At 34.7% G+C, this 12628-nt stretch overlaps 1 protein-coding gene across 1 annotated transcript in view; it reads right to left on the reverse strand.

The window, feature by feature from the left end:
- The window catches only part of LOC149785920 (E3 ubiquitin-protein ligase rnf213-alpha-like), a 427433-nt gene that overhangs the window by 2607 nt on the left and 412198 nt on the right, over window positions 1-12628 (reverse strand). Inside the window, exons 87-88 of the mRNA XM_089978087.1 lie at window positions 5926-6015; window positions 107-306 (exon numbers count right to left, since the gene is read on the reverse strand). Coding sequence (XP_089834213.1) covers window positions 107-306; window positions 5926-6015 — 290 coding nt within the window. The remainder of the gene's footprint in view (window positions 1-106; window positions 307-5925; window positions 6016-12628) is intronic.

Here is a 12628-nt window from a genome sequence, read left to right on the forward strand (position 1 = left end):
GGAAATGCTTGATGTTATAAATATTAATAATAGAGCACTTATCAAGGATGGTGGGTGCTTAGGGTCAATTAATTTAACTAAAGATAAAGAAAGGGAAATATTTTACTTCTTCTCTTTGGCATCCACATAATCCTCATCATCTGGATTCTGAGGGACAGAGATGACCAGGACAATACACTCAAACATCAACTCCAGGAGGGGAATGAGGCATTTAAGTGGCAGATGTTGGAGGTACTGTTTAAGATCCTTCCCAAGTTCTGGTGTCAAGAGTTCATGGAAATCCTCAGGAATCCCATCAAATATCATCTGCAATTGTAAATTAATGAACAGTCTAAAAAAAATTCCTGACACAATGCATGAAATTAAATGATGTTTACACAATAATGGATTCCTATCAGGTCTTTTATACAAGATCAGTTTTGCTGACAATGTTGGTACCAACAGTCAGCCAGTCAGAGATGGGAGAGGGGATATGTGCTGCAATGCCAGAGATTCATAAGTTACAAGTGACCATTGTGGAGAGTGAATAGACTTTAGTTGCTTATTGTCTTCTCATCATTTATTTCATTTTTTTTTTCTTGTTACTTTATTGGAGTCTGACAGTCTTTTCAGGACTTGTGCATAAGCTATACTGTTACCATGTTGATATAGTGCTGAATTCCCAGGTCATGAAAGTGGAACTTTAATTCATCTGGAATACTACTGTACACTTCAAAAGAAGGAATCTGCCAGACTCTATCAAGTGGATTTCATGCTGTGCTGCTTTGTCTACTGTACAAACTCTTAAGTTCTGCTGGTGTATTGGTCACTCTAATGCTAAATGTTCTGTTGTGTCATGGATAAACTGTAGCAGTATTCCCCTTCTTGTGGTGTTTGCAGATCAGCCAGGACCAGACAACTATACGATGCTCAGTCACCCAAAAATTGGTCAGTGGGAAAATTGCTTAAAAAAATTCATGAGATTCACGTTTTTTGCTTTCTTCTTGAAAGAAAACTCTACTTACTCAGATTTACAAGATAATCTGAAATGAATTCAAGATGGTGGCAAGACACTGGCCATTTGATCTAGTAATCTCTTTCTACCTCCCATTTTGTTAATGTAGGCAACAGCTACAGTATTATCCATGAAGATCCTAATGTGTAAGTTATATTTGTATCCACAAAGAGACTTTAATGTCAGGAAGCAGGCCTGCAATTCTAAAACATTGATGTGGATCATTTTCTCAGTACTACTCCAACAACCACCAGTTTTAACATCATATGTCTCATTTACCCCTCCCCATCCTATAAGAGAACTGTTACTTTTGATAATAATGTCTGGGTTACCTCTGCAAATAGGCTTAAAATTGATTTTAAGATTTTGGATCCACCATTCAATTGTATCTTTAGCACTACTGGAAGGAGAAATTGATGCATCATAATTGCCTTTATGCATTTTCAGTAATCTGTCTTTCTCCCTTTTCAAAGGTTAGTAGTAGAGTGAGGCATATTCTAAGCCTGACTCACTAGCAACCATTGTGGCTATTAATTGTGCTAAATCACGAATAGTCACATTTTTCTGCTTCAGTACTGTTTCACAAAACTCAATCAATGTCTGTGCCTTTCCCTCAGTCAATCTAACCATCCTATTTACTGAATTAATGAGAAATCCCACAAAGCTAATAGTTCGTGTAGGTTGCAAAATGCATTTAGTTGGGCATATTGTAAATCCTAAATTGTCCAATAATGCAGCAGTATGGTACACATTGTTTTGACACTCTATTAGTATGTTGAACCTTGAAGAAGACTATCATCCAAATAGACAACATTGAGATAACACATTTTACACAAGGAAGAAAAAACAGGCTTCATTATTTTGGTGTATACTCGTGGTGTAGATGCCAGTCCATTTGGTAAACAGGTGTACTGATACAATTGTCCTTTCCAGTGAAAGCATAAATATTTGTGAAAAGCAATGTCAGCTGGAAGATAGTAATATGCATCTTTCAGGTCAATGGAAGCAAAATAAGAATCTTTGCGAACCATGGTCAGTGCTGTTTTTAATGTCTCCATTTTAAAATGGTGATGTACCACATGTACACTGAAAGCATACAGGTTAAGAATAACCCGGATGCTCCCATCATGCTTTTCTCTAGTGAAAATGTAAGACAAGTACTTTACATGGGCAAACTTTATTCTCTCCAGTATTCTCTTTTACAGCAGTTTATCAATTTCAGTTGTAGCTACAGTGGATTCTTTGTCAGAGAATTTTCTCTGTTTTGGAATACAAGTTTGGACTGGGCTGCTATCGAGTTCGAGTCCATAACTTTTCAGATTAGATAAAATCCATGCATCAGAAGTTATCTTGTGCTAATTTTTAGCACACCGACTAAATTTACCAGAAACAATATTTTCTGGTGTATTATATAAGGCTGGGAAAGAAACTGCTCTCATCAAAGGGAAAACTGCTACTTCCAGTTTTTGTGGAACATGCAACACTACCTCTGTTCACAAATCTTGACAGGGGTTGTAAGGTCTCTTTTTGAGGTTCTGTGGTCCCCATTGGTATGGTTTCCATTGATAGGGCTGGAACCTGGCCCCCATCTTAAATAAAAAAGACTTGGTTCCTGGTTGAGCATTTTTATAATTTGAGTATCTTCCAATGTTTGAAGCTGAAAACTTTCCAGACACTTTGTTACCCATCTGCTGAGCATCTGTAATATTTTTAACTTTTGTAGTAAGATCATCTCCAAACAGGAGGTCAGTTACCTTATTTTGGGGTGCACAGAGAGATTGATAACTGTAATGGAGATCTGGCTTGATCAGTTCATTCCGCTTATGAGACATGTCACAGAATGTGGAAGAAAGCATCCACAATACCTCACCAGCATCTGCAAGCAGTTTATTTACAACTGTATGTGTAGTGTCTAACTTATTATGTAGTAATTTATCCAAGAGCCTGAGAAAGGCAACACTAACTTTAGTAACAGTTCCTTGAAACTTTTGGGGCTTGGTATCCATCTGATCTGTAGCTTTGTTCATTTTTGCCCAAATTTTGGGATTTACTTTAGGCACACTTAAATTCTGGCAATTTTGTGACCTTAAATGTTTTTCGCTCAAGTCCTTAAATTTATCCTGTGCTCTTTGAGCCCTGAATCCTGCATTCACAACTTTGGCCAAGCTCTCCTGAATGGGCGGCCCACAATGTTCGTGCACTTCATAAATGTCTGAGAGTTCTTTCAGGATGTCATTTCCTTCATTTTCTGGAGTAAATTTGGTGGTGATGTTACTGATTTTTGAAGGCCATGCTTGAAGTTATCGACATCTTCCTCACTTTTCACAATGGTGTTAGAAAGATCACTTCCCTTCTTATGCTGAACTGTTTCTGTCTGTACACATTTCCATGCCAGTCCATCGAATACCAGCATATCAGCCATGGGTTTCTGTTAAGACTGTCAACTTGTGACTTCAAAGTTGTTACCATAGCTGACAAATTTATCAATAATTCAAGCTGACAGTCCCACATCACTTGATTGTGGGTCACTTGTTGTTCAATAAGACTGTCATCTGGGCGCTGCCATTGTTGTGCAGATGTCACATTTTCTGTCACCTACTCTTCTGAGATTTCACAGTCACGTGATGAACTCTTTGTCAGTAATGGCATATTCCCGTTATCTGTAGATGCAGGATTTCTCCTTTATTTTGATGCCACTACAGGGCTATCATTTTGCATAGTTGTTCCCCCTTGGGAATCATTGCATTTTGTTGCAACTGTGATGGAGAAATCGTTGGCCTTATGAGCTAAATGCTGCTTGGCTCTATTCTGCAATATTTCTTGCAACAGTCCATGCCCCGTATTGACAGGATACCTTTGACTTTGTCCCGATTCTGCCATTGTGCAAAGCTGTGCAAGAGACAACACTCAAAAACGATGAAACAATGAAGTACAGTACAGTTATGACTGTACAAGACCTTTAAAATGGTAGAGGAAGTTTCTGCCCCATGCTAATTTAAAATTTGCATGAAAGTTCGGCTGTTAATTACTGGAATCATGATAATTTAAAACTCGAGAAAAACACAAAGTACTGACTTTTTGACACTGGACCATTCACTGACTCATCACATGACCAAATCCATATCATGGGATCTCAAGGCAATTAAAGGGGAAATAAAACTACCTCATTGGCCCCTTTGACAATGTGCCATTTTAGGTACACTAGATTAGCACCCCAGGCATTATACAATGCAAATATTCTGGTAAGTACAGACCTATAATTGATCTGTCATCACCTCACAGTTACCAAAAGCACGAAAGTGTTAATGCTATATAACTTTGTAATGATTACAGTCTTGTTTTCACCTACACAAAGATATAATTTAGGCATGGCCCTTGAACAGTGAACACTCAGTGAACATCATGGCATGTGTCTTAACATAACTAATAATTTCTTGTGATTCATAATTGTTTGTGTTTATACCTTAATGTGGTACTATTTCATCTTTCTAAGTTTGCTTAAAATATTTGTCGTTATCATGCTGATATTAACAGAACTGCGGGTATGTTTCCTCACATGCAAGTCTATTCCATGGGGCTCTCTGCTGCATATTAATCAAATTATTCCCTCTCAGCATGCAGCATTTTTAGTGCATTCTGTCCCCAATCAATGAACAAACATAAGTTGTGGTGACTCTGGTTCAATATATTGGCAATTCTACATTAACAGTTATGTTAGTCAGTCATACTGGTGATTCCACCTCATACACAGTGATTGTTGGCCTTTTGGCCTTGACAATTCTGTCATTCAGTAGTACACGTACTGGGGATTACACCTCATACACAGTGATTGTCAGCCTTTTGGCCTTGACAATTCTGTCATTCAGTAGTACACGTACTGGGGATTCCACCTCATACACAGTGATTGTTGGCCTTTTGGCCTTGACAATTCTGTCATTCAGTAGTACATGTACTGGGGATTACACCTCATAGATACTGAATGCTTCTCTACCTGTTTAATGCAACTAACCTTACACAGTGGAGGGGGAGACTTTAGGAATGCCAAAGATATATAAAAAAGTACTGCTGATTAATCATATAATAGTTGTTAATTAAACATTTTGTACACAGACTAATTCTCTATTATTTCTTTTTAGGCTATAGGGTGTCTTATGGACAGTTCATCTTTCTTTCAGTCCATCTAGCTGTACATGGGTACTGAATAAATTTGTGGTTTCAGTTTTCAGTCTACCTGTCCAGAATTTCATATATTGTGTATCCTGAAGTACAAATGTACTGTATCATGTCCAGAATTGCACTTGTACATAGCAAATATTTTACATCTTCTACAATTTTATATATTACATTTTCTACAATCAATTCTTTCTATTTTTCTTAAAAGGAAGAGGAAGAAGATGAAATTATTATCATCATTATTATTATCTTAATCATCATCATGCTCATCAAATTTCTTGCAAGTAAATTAAGAACTGAAAAACTGCTGAAGGGTTGACTAGATTATTCTAATCTTTGAAAACAGTATGTCAGCATGTGTACAGAAACAATAATTGGCAATTATATATGTGGCTTAATAATTGTTAGAAATTGCATGTATGTATGAATGTATGTGTACATCCATCCATAGATTCATATTTTTTGATATTCAATGTTGATATCCTTCAAGAAATAAGTATAGACCTAAACGGATATCTTATATAGGCCTAAAGACTGGTATCTTATATAGACATAAAGACTGGTATCTTATATAGGCCTAAAGACTGATATCTTATATAGACATAAAGACTGGTATCTTATATAGGCATAAAGGCAGGTATCTTATATAGGCCTAAAGACTCTCATATGGGCCTAAAGACTGGTATCTTACATAGGCCTAAAGACTATCTCATATGGGCCAAAAGGGGTATCTTGTCTTAATTATCTTCTAGTATTACCTCTTCATGTTTAGCAAGAATCTTTGTCTTCTCTAGGGAAAGCTGTAGCCACAGTGACTTGATATGTCTGTACTGACAGTATAGTTTGGACTGAAAAGATACAGACGGTAATGTTATGTAAAATATCATCACATGCATGTTTACTCACCATACACTTGTTTACCTAACATGTACCTATTTACCCAACACACTCTTGAATATGAATCTGGTACTCTGGAAAACAATCTCTGTCATCTGACTGTATTTTTTAATGGGTTGGTTACAAACAATATCCTAATCAACACATTTTATGAGGTGACATTACAGTTAAATTGGTATGCATCAGGTTAAAGGCTGCCAGGATAAACAATGCATTAATCTCAATAGGGTGTTCATTCAAATGCATCTGAAAAACTGAAATACACATTTTAAGAATTTGGTTCCATTTTATAGTAAATAGAAATTTTGATAAACAAAGAAAATTCTGCTTATTTTAGTTTGCACTCATCAAAAAGTTGCTTTGAAATATGGATTACTCTTTCCATGGTGATCTCTGATGTACTGGAAAGGGAAAATAACTCTTAAGTCTCCTTGGGGAATGTGTAATTGGTCACTACTAAATAAACTTAATTGTCTTATCATCAGTAAGTAGATCTGAAATGATGGTTATTATATCTATTTTTTGTTTCCGTTTTTCTGTTCTATACTGATTGACAAAAGGTAACAAAAAACACAGGTGATTATTTACCTGGAGTGCAAGACTGACAAAAGGTAACAAAAACACAGGTGATTATTTACCTGGAGTGCAAGAAACGTCAATGATTTTTCTTTGGGCTATTTTGTTGGAATCACTAGATATATTCCAACTATAGTCAAGCTAATACAGTATATCAAATGTTTTTCCATAACTCTGCAAGTTCATGATGGTCCAGGAACAATTCCTAACTCTCTGAGGCCCCCATAGGCATACCTTTTATCTAACTGCTTTAGTTATTTCTTTAAATATTAATTCATGAAAGTATGACAATCTCTACTGTATTTCAAATGGGAATATCAAGATAAAGAGGCTCCTAAAATGAACTAACAACATATTTTGTTGAATCCAATCAAAATAATAAATAAAGAGCATGTGACTGCAACATTAACTGTAACAATGGTTAATACTTGCAAGATAAAACTAAAAAAATTATGGATTAAAAAAACTATAATTGTCAGCAAATAGAAATTAACAAGATATAACAACTTCTGAGTCATCAGTAAACTTTTTAAAGACAATTTCAAATGAATTCTGGGAAAGGTCACAGTGACATACTTTTGGTGTCCGATGCAAATTCATTATCTTATTCATTAATTTTGTGGGGGAAGTGTTATTTATAAAAACACGAATGCATGGATACATCATTATTATTCTACTACACAAGGAAGATTTTGGTGCCATTTTTGTATGTCAAATGTTTTGTAAAAGACAAATAGAATTTAAGACTTTTTGATGAAAAAAGCATCTGCATACAGTATAAAAATTTTTTTGAATAGATATATGGGAATATTTAATTTGTAAATTGGAGACATTCTGCATTGTCATTAATGAAATATTTCCATATATCTACTCCAATAACAGATTTTCTTTTCATTGTATATTTTTTTAAATCAAAAGTGACTGATTTGTATTGATGCTTTACATTCTGTGCCAATATAATTAACAGCTGTATTACTATACTTATAAAAAAGAAGTTCTTAAATTTGAAAATAATTTTGTGTGACATCTTCAAAATTTAGCGCTTACATATCATGCATCAGAACATATATTTTGTCATGTACTGACTGTATCATACTGAGATAAAGAGTAATGACTGTATTCATACTGAGATAAAGAGTTTTTTCAAACATTTTGTTAAAACATTTATGTGTGGATTGATACTGCAATGTGGGGTAGTTAGAGAGTGGTTTTATCGGATAGGGAATAACATCTTTAAACAACAGATTTTAAGATTGTGAGATTAAATATAAAGATTGTCATTCTTTATGGTTTTTTTTTTACATTCAAATGCAAATTTTTGTGTGGCCTTGGCAAGCTTGCAGTCTAGTTTGTTAGCTATGCTGTATTCAGTTTCTGACCGCCATTTAATGTCAGTTTATCAACAGCACTAATTAATGCCTGATTTATTCATAATTCTCAAACATGATTGTGATGCAAGTTAAAATTATTACTTAACAACACATTCTTTTTACAATTTACTCCCAATCCCCTGACACAGTTGTGTTTTGAAAATCACAATTTGCAGTAATCTTCAGGGGAAAAACACGCCACTTCAATATATGTCCATAGCATGTATAAACAGTAAACAATCTGGATTAGAACTCATGCAAAATTATCCTTGGGGCAGTTTAATTAGTGGCAATTAATAGGCAACCACAATTTCACATATTATTGAACTGGCTGACAATAGATAGTGTGATGTGTTAAGTACTCTGAAGACTACTGTGGGTAAACCCCTTGTGCTAATTTGCATAGGTAAAGTTTATGAACTAGAATAATTCAATCCATCTTAAGTTATATGTCAATCAAAGAGATGAGGATTGAACCCACGACCTTCCACATCCGAGGTGGATGCTCTAACTACTAGTCCACCTTAGTGGTTAGCAAGTTTGTAAACAGTTGCAAATTCTTTGAAGTCAGATTTACTCCACATAGAAAACACAAAGCATAATTATTTCAGTTGTCAGAATAGGGTTCAGAGTAATTCATTTTTGAAGGCAATTTAGAAAGCATCAAACAATCAGCTAAGCAAGCAAGGCCCAGCAAAATAAATTTCAGAACTTCTGGCTGATGGAGTTTTGCTTTGTGAAGTACAGCAGCAAGGGAGCGAATTTAATTCTTTGCACATACTGCTAACAACATATTGACCTAGGTCACTCTGAAGTGTACGAATTCTGCAAAAATATAACCACCTGTACGAAACAATTAACATGCTGAACTGAACATTCAAAACAGTTTTCATTGTTATTATTTCTTATCTTAATCTTGCTAAAATACTAAGTGTTAATTTATCCATGCTTTTCAGGATTGTTTTTTTATGATAAATAGTTGTCAATACACTGTAAATAAACAGTCTGGTGAAATAGCAATCAATGAAAACTTCTGGTAAATGCTAACAGGTGACAACAGAGAATGAAATAAACACTAATTAAATGTTTTGCTATGTGAAAGTTGCGTTCTAATCCTTTAATTTCATTTCAGTGTAAACACTATAATTGCAACATATTCTGTTCTATGAAAACACGAAAAGAGTCAATCGACTGTCACATTGAAACCCGTGAGTACTTCTGTGAGAACCTAATTACATGCCGGCTTTGTTTTGATCAACAACTTGAGGAAGTGTTTATTGCATTAAAAAATCAATTAAAAGAGACCTGTGTTGTTTTATCACTTTGAATCAAATCAAGCCAGGGTGATACAAAGAAAAAATTCAAAGGCATGCAAATCTGAGCATAAGTTCTTGTGGTCACTACCATTATCAAAATTCATTTTATTTGACCAATCTAAAATGGTTTCACATTTTTATACAGTGGCTGGAGACACAAAATGTTGACTATGTAAAGATCATACAGTTGAGAAATCTGCTGAGTTTTCTCGGCAGCAGAGAAATCAAGGAGTAACACAAAAAAATTACTGATTTTCTTCAAAATTAGTTGAAATGCATATGAAATTGTGATTTCTAAATGTCAACATGAAGACTCATTCCATGACCTTCTTGAACCGGTAACCCAGAAAATCCGATTTGATGCGTATCTTTTAGAATCATACAAATAAATACATTATATAAAAGGGTAAATGTATACCATAAAACAATACTGTATTTTTAATCCAAGTTTCCAATTTAGCAAAAAGTTGTCCCACACATACAAAATCGTCTGCTACCCAATGTGTCAACTAAATTCTTTAGTAATTTTTTCACCATCAATAAGATGGTGTAAACACATTACATCCAATTCACTGTTGTTTTTCTTCCACATAATAGCTTAGTTTCTATAAAAAATTGAACTTTACTAACTTTTTAACAAGATCAGTTTAGTTTGCTTAATATCTCTTGCCATTTATTGGCATTTTTATCTTGAATTTTGTAAAACTAGCTATAAAACTGACCTAATTACTCGACTGAACAGCTGACAGAAACAGTCCAAAGTAATGTATTTCATATCTATAGCACGATGGATAAACATCATTTCAATGCTGTGTGCAGAATAGGCGACATAGCACGAGTCAGGAAAACACGGGGGGTGGTATCCCCTGTGTCCATAATTAATATTGAACAAAATATTTAGGTAACAACTGCCTCTTTTCAAATGGTAAGCATTGCTGTATTTTATTTTCATCAATCAGTCAAATTTGGTATGTGTTTTGCTTCAATATTGGAGACCGAAACTTTAAGTGTGCAGAAATGCCAGACAGCATTGTCTATTTGTCAAGCGTGTCACAAACGGCAAGTATTATCGTGTTCAAATTTACGCTGTTTTAAATTTGTAGACCCATTAAATTCATGTTGGTAATAATTAACCTTTGTGATCTTTTCTCATTGTGCTTATACCACAATCAAATCTATCTACCTATCATTTGTTCATTTCATCGACAATGTTTCTCAAAAAGAGTGTTTTGTATTAAAAAACCCCATCTAATTTGGATCAAACAATAAAACTAGAATGTATCCAATTCAACACACAAATTAGTGACACAGTACACAATGTGTGAAGTGGTACACGTGTTAAGCAAACGAAAACCATGTGGAATGTTTTTGATGATCTCCTCAATATATTGTAATTTATCCTGAAATTAATGTTGCTCTATGAGGAAAATATAAACAATGTACACCGTTATGAAGAGATATTTATTCACAGTTAATCTCAGCACGATTATAAATTGAGTATTCAACACTGTAACTTGCCAACCCTCAACCCCTTTTGCCTTTACATCAATCCCTTTGTTGGTTTTGGCTTTTTTTTATAGGTCCCTTGACAACTCGTGCCTCACTTATAGTGCAGTCGATGTTTATGGACCCCGATGTGCGCGAGTTATCGAGGTTGAGGTGTATTGAGAATAGCAAAGACTGCATGTAATTAGGCTCATATTTTGCCATCCAACATATTCTGAAGACATTAACTTAGTACATTTTTGTATTTAAAATCAGTGTGGTTGTGGTTATTTGAGTGTTTGCACATATGTGAATGTCGATGCTGAAGATATCTGACAATACTAAGCCTACCAACTATTTGAACAAGACACCCAAGTATTTTTCTTTTATTCAGATATGAATTTCCAATCATTTTTTTTTTATAGGCTTCCATGAAACATTAGCTTATTCTCAATTGGACAACATTATTTTATTTGGTCACATGCAGTGACCCCTCCCCCCTTGGGAAATTAAAACACACTTTTTGAGTCTCAACAACCCTTCAACACTGTCTGGGAACATGGCAGGTATGAAATGTGTACCATCTGCAATAGAGTATAACAGGTATACAGTACTGTATGGATGACACATTGCAATAGGGTCATGTAAGTTCAGTCAATGACAGTTTCCACATTTCATGTAGTGTGTGTGTGTGATTAGGATATTTAATGTAGCTTTTTAAAAAAATTCAGTCATATCGCTACAGTGTCTGCAGTGTGGCAGTTTATAGTGATGTCTAGCACTGGGCATCATGCTGCAGACACATAGCATGATTTCCCACCCAGTCACATTATCCTGACACCAGGCCGACCAGTCCTAACATTAACCTCTTAATGTTGAGCGCCAAGCAAGGCAGCTGTTAGTACATTTTTGTAAGTCTTAGGTATGACTCGACTGGTGTATACATTTCATGTAGAAAGCTTATTATAAAAAGGTAATACAAGAAGTCTACTTTTGCTGTTTGGAGTCTATGTTGAGGGCTTTTCTTGATGGCACCTCACTGATTTTATAACTGTACACTTGAAGGTCTACATTTGACACATTTTAAGAGGTGTACATCCTGATATGGAGGGAGCAAGATGAAGGGAAGGAGATGGAGGAGGAGAAGAAAAATGAGATAGATCTAAATGTGGCAAAACAGGTTTGATTAAAATACTTAAGTGCAGAAATATTTTCTAAATGGGGGAAAACGTAGTTTGAAAAGAGATATTGCCACTGTAGCAAAAAAGTGGTATTGTCACTTTGGTGATTATCATATCATTTTTCTCCCTATGAAATATATAATGAAATTGTTACAAGAAAAATAAGAGTAATTTTGATGAATTAGTATGTTCATTCCGGCTGCCTCAATGCATAAGAAAAAAGTTGATAAAGACTGAAATTAAGGTGCACAATTCAAATTCATAATAAAAATACATAAATCATCTTGCCTGCAACATTGTCAACTTCACTATGTAACACAACCAAACAACCACTATGGTAAAGACTTTTTTTACCCCCAGTTTCTACATTCATACAGTTTATTTTATTTTCATACATCGTAAATATTTACTCAATAATAAACCCATCCCTAACTGGTAAAATGTTTACCTCATCCCACACTTATCACACTCCCACTCCCTTACCACATACACTTCAGGATCAAATAATAATGGTCTGATGAAAACCAAGTGCATGTAACTAAATAAAAAAAATTCAAACTACTAAAGGAAGATAATAGGTCATAGAATTGTCAGAAATTTGTATATGACACATATATATATATATATATATATATA

The sequence above is a fragment of the Sinohyriopsis cumingii genome, chromosome 12 (assembly GCF_028554795.1).
Source record: "Sinohyriopsis cumingii isolate HCF-2022 chromosome 12, ASM2855479v2, whole genome shotgun sequence".
Taxonomy (NCBI): domain Eukaryota; kingdom Metazoa; phylum Mollusca; class Bivalvia; order Unionida; family Unionidae; genus Sinohyriopsis; species Sinohyriopsis cumingii.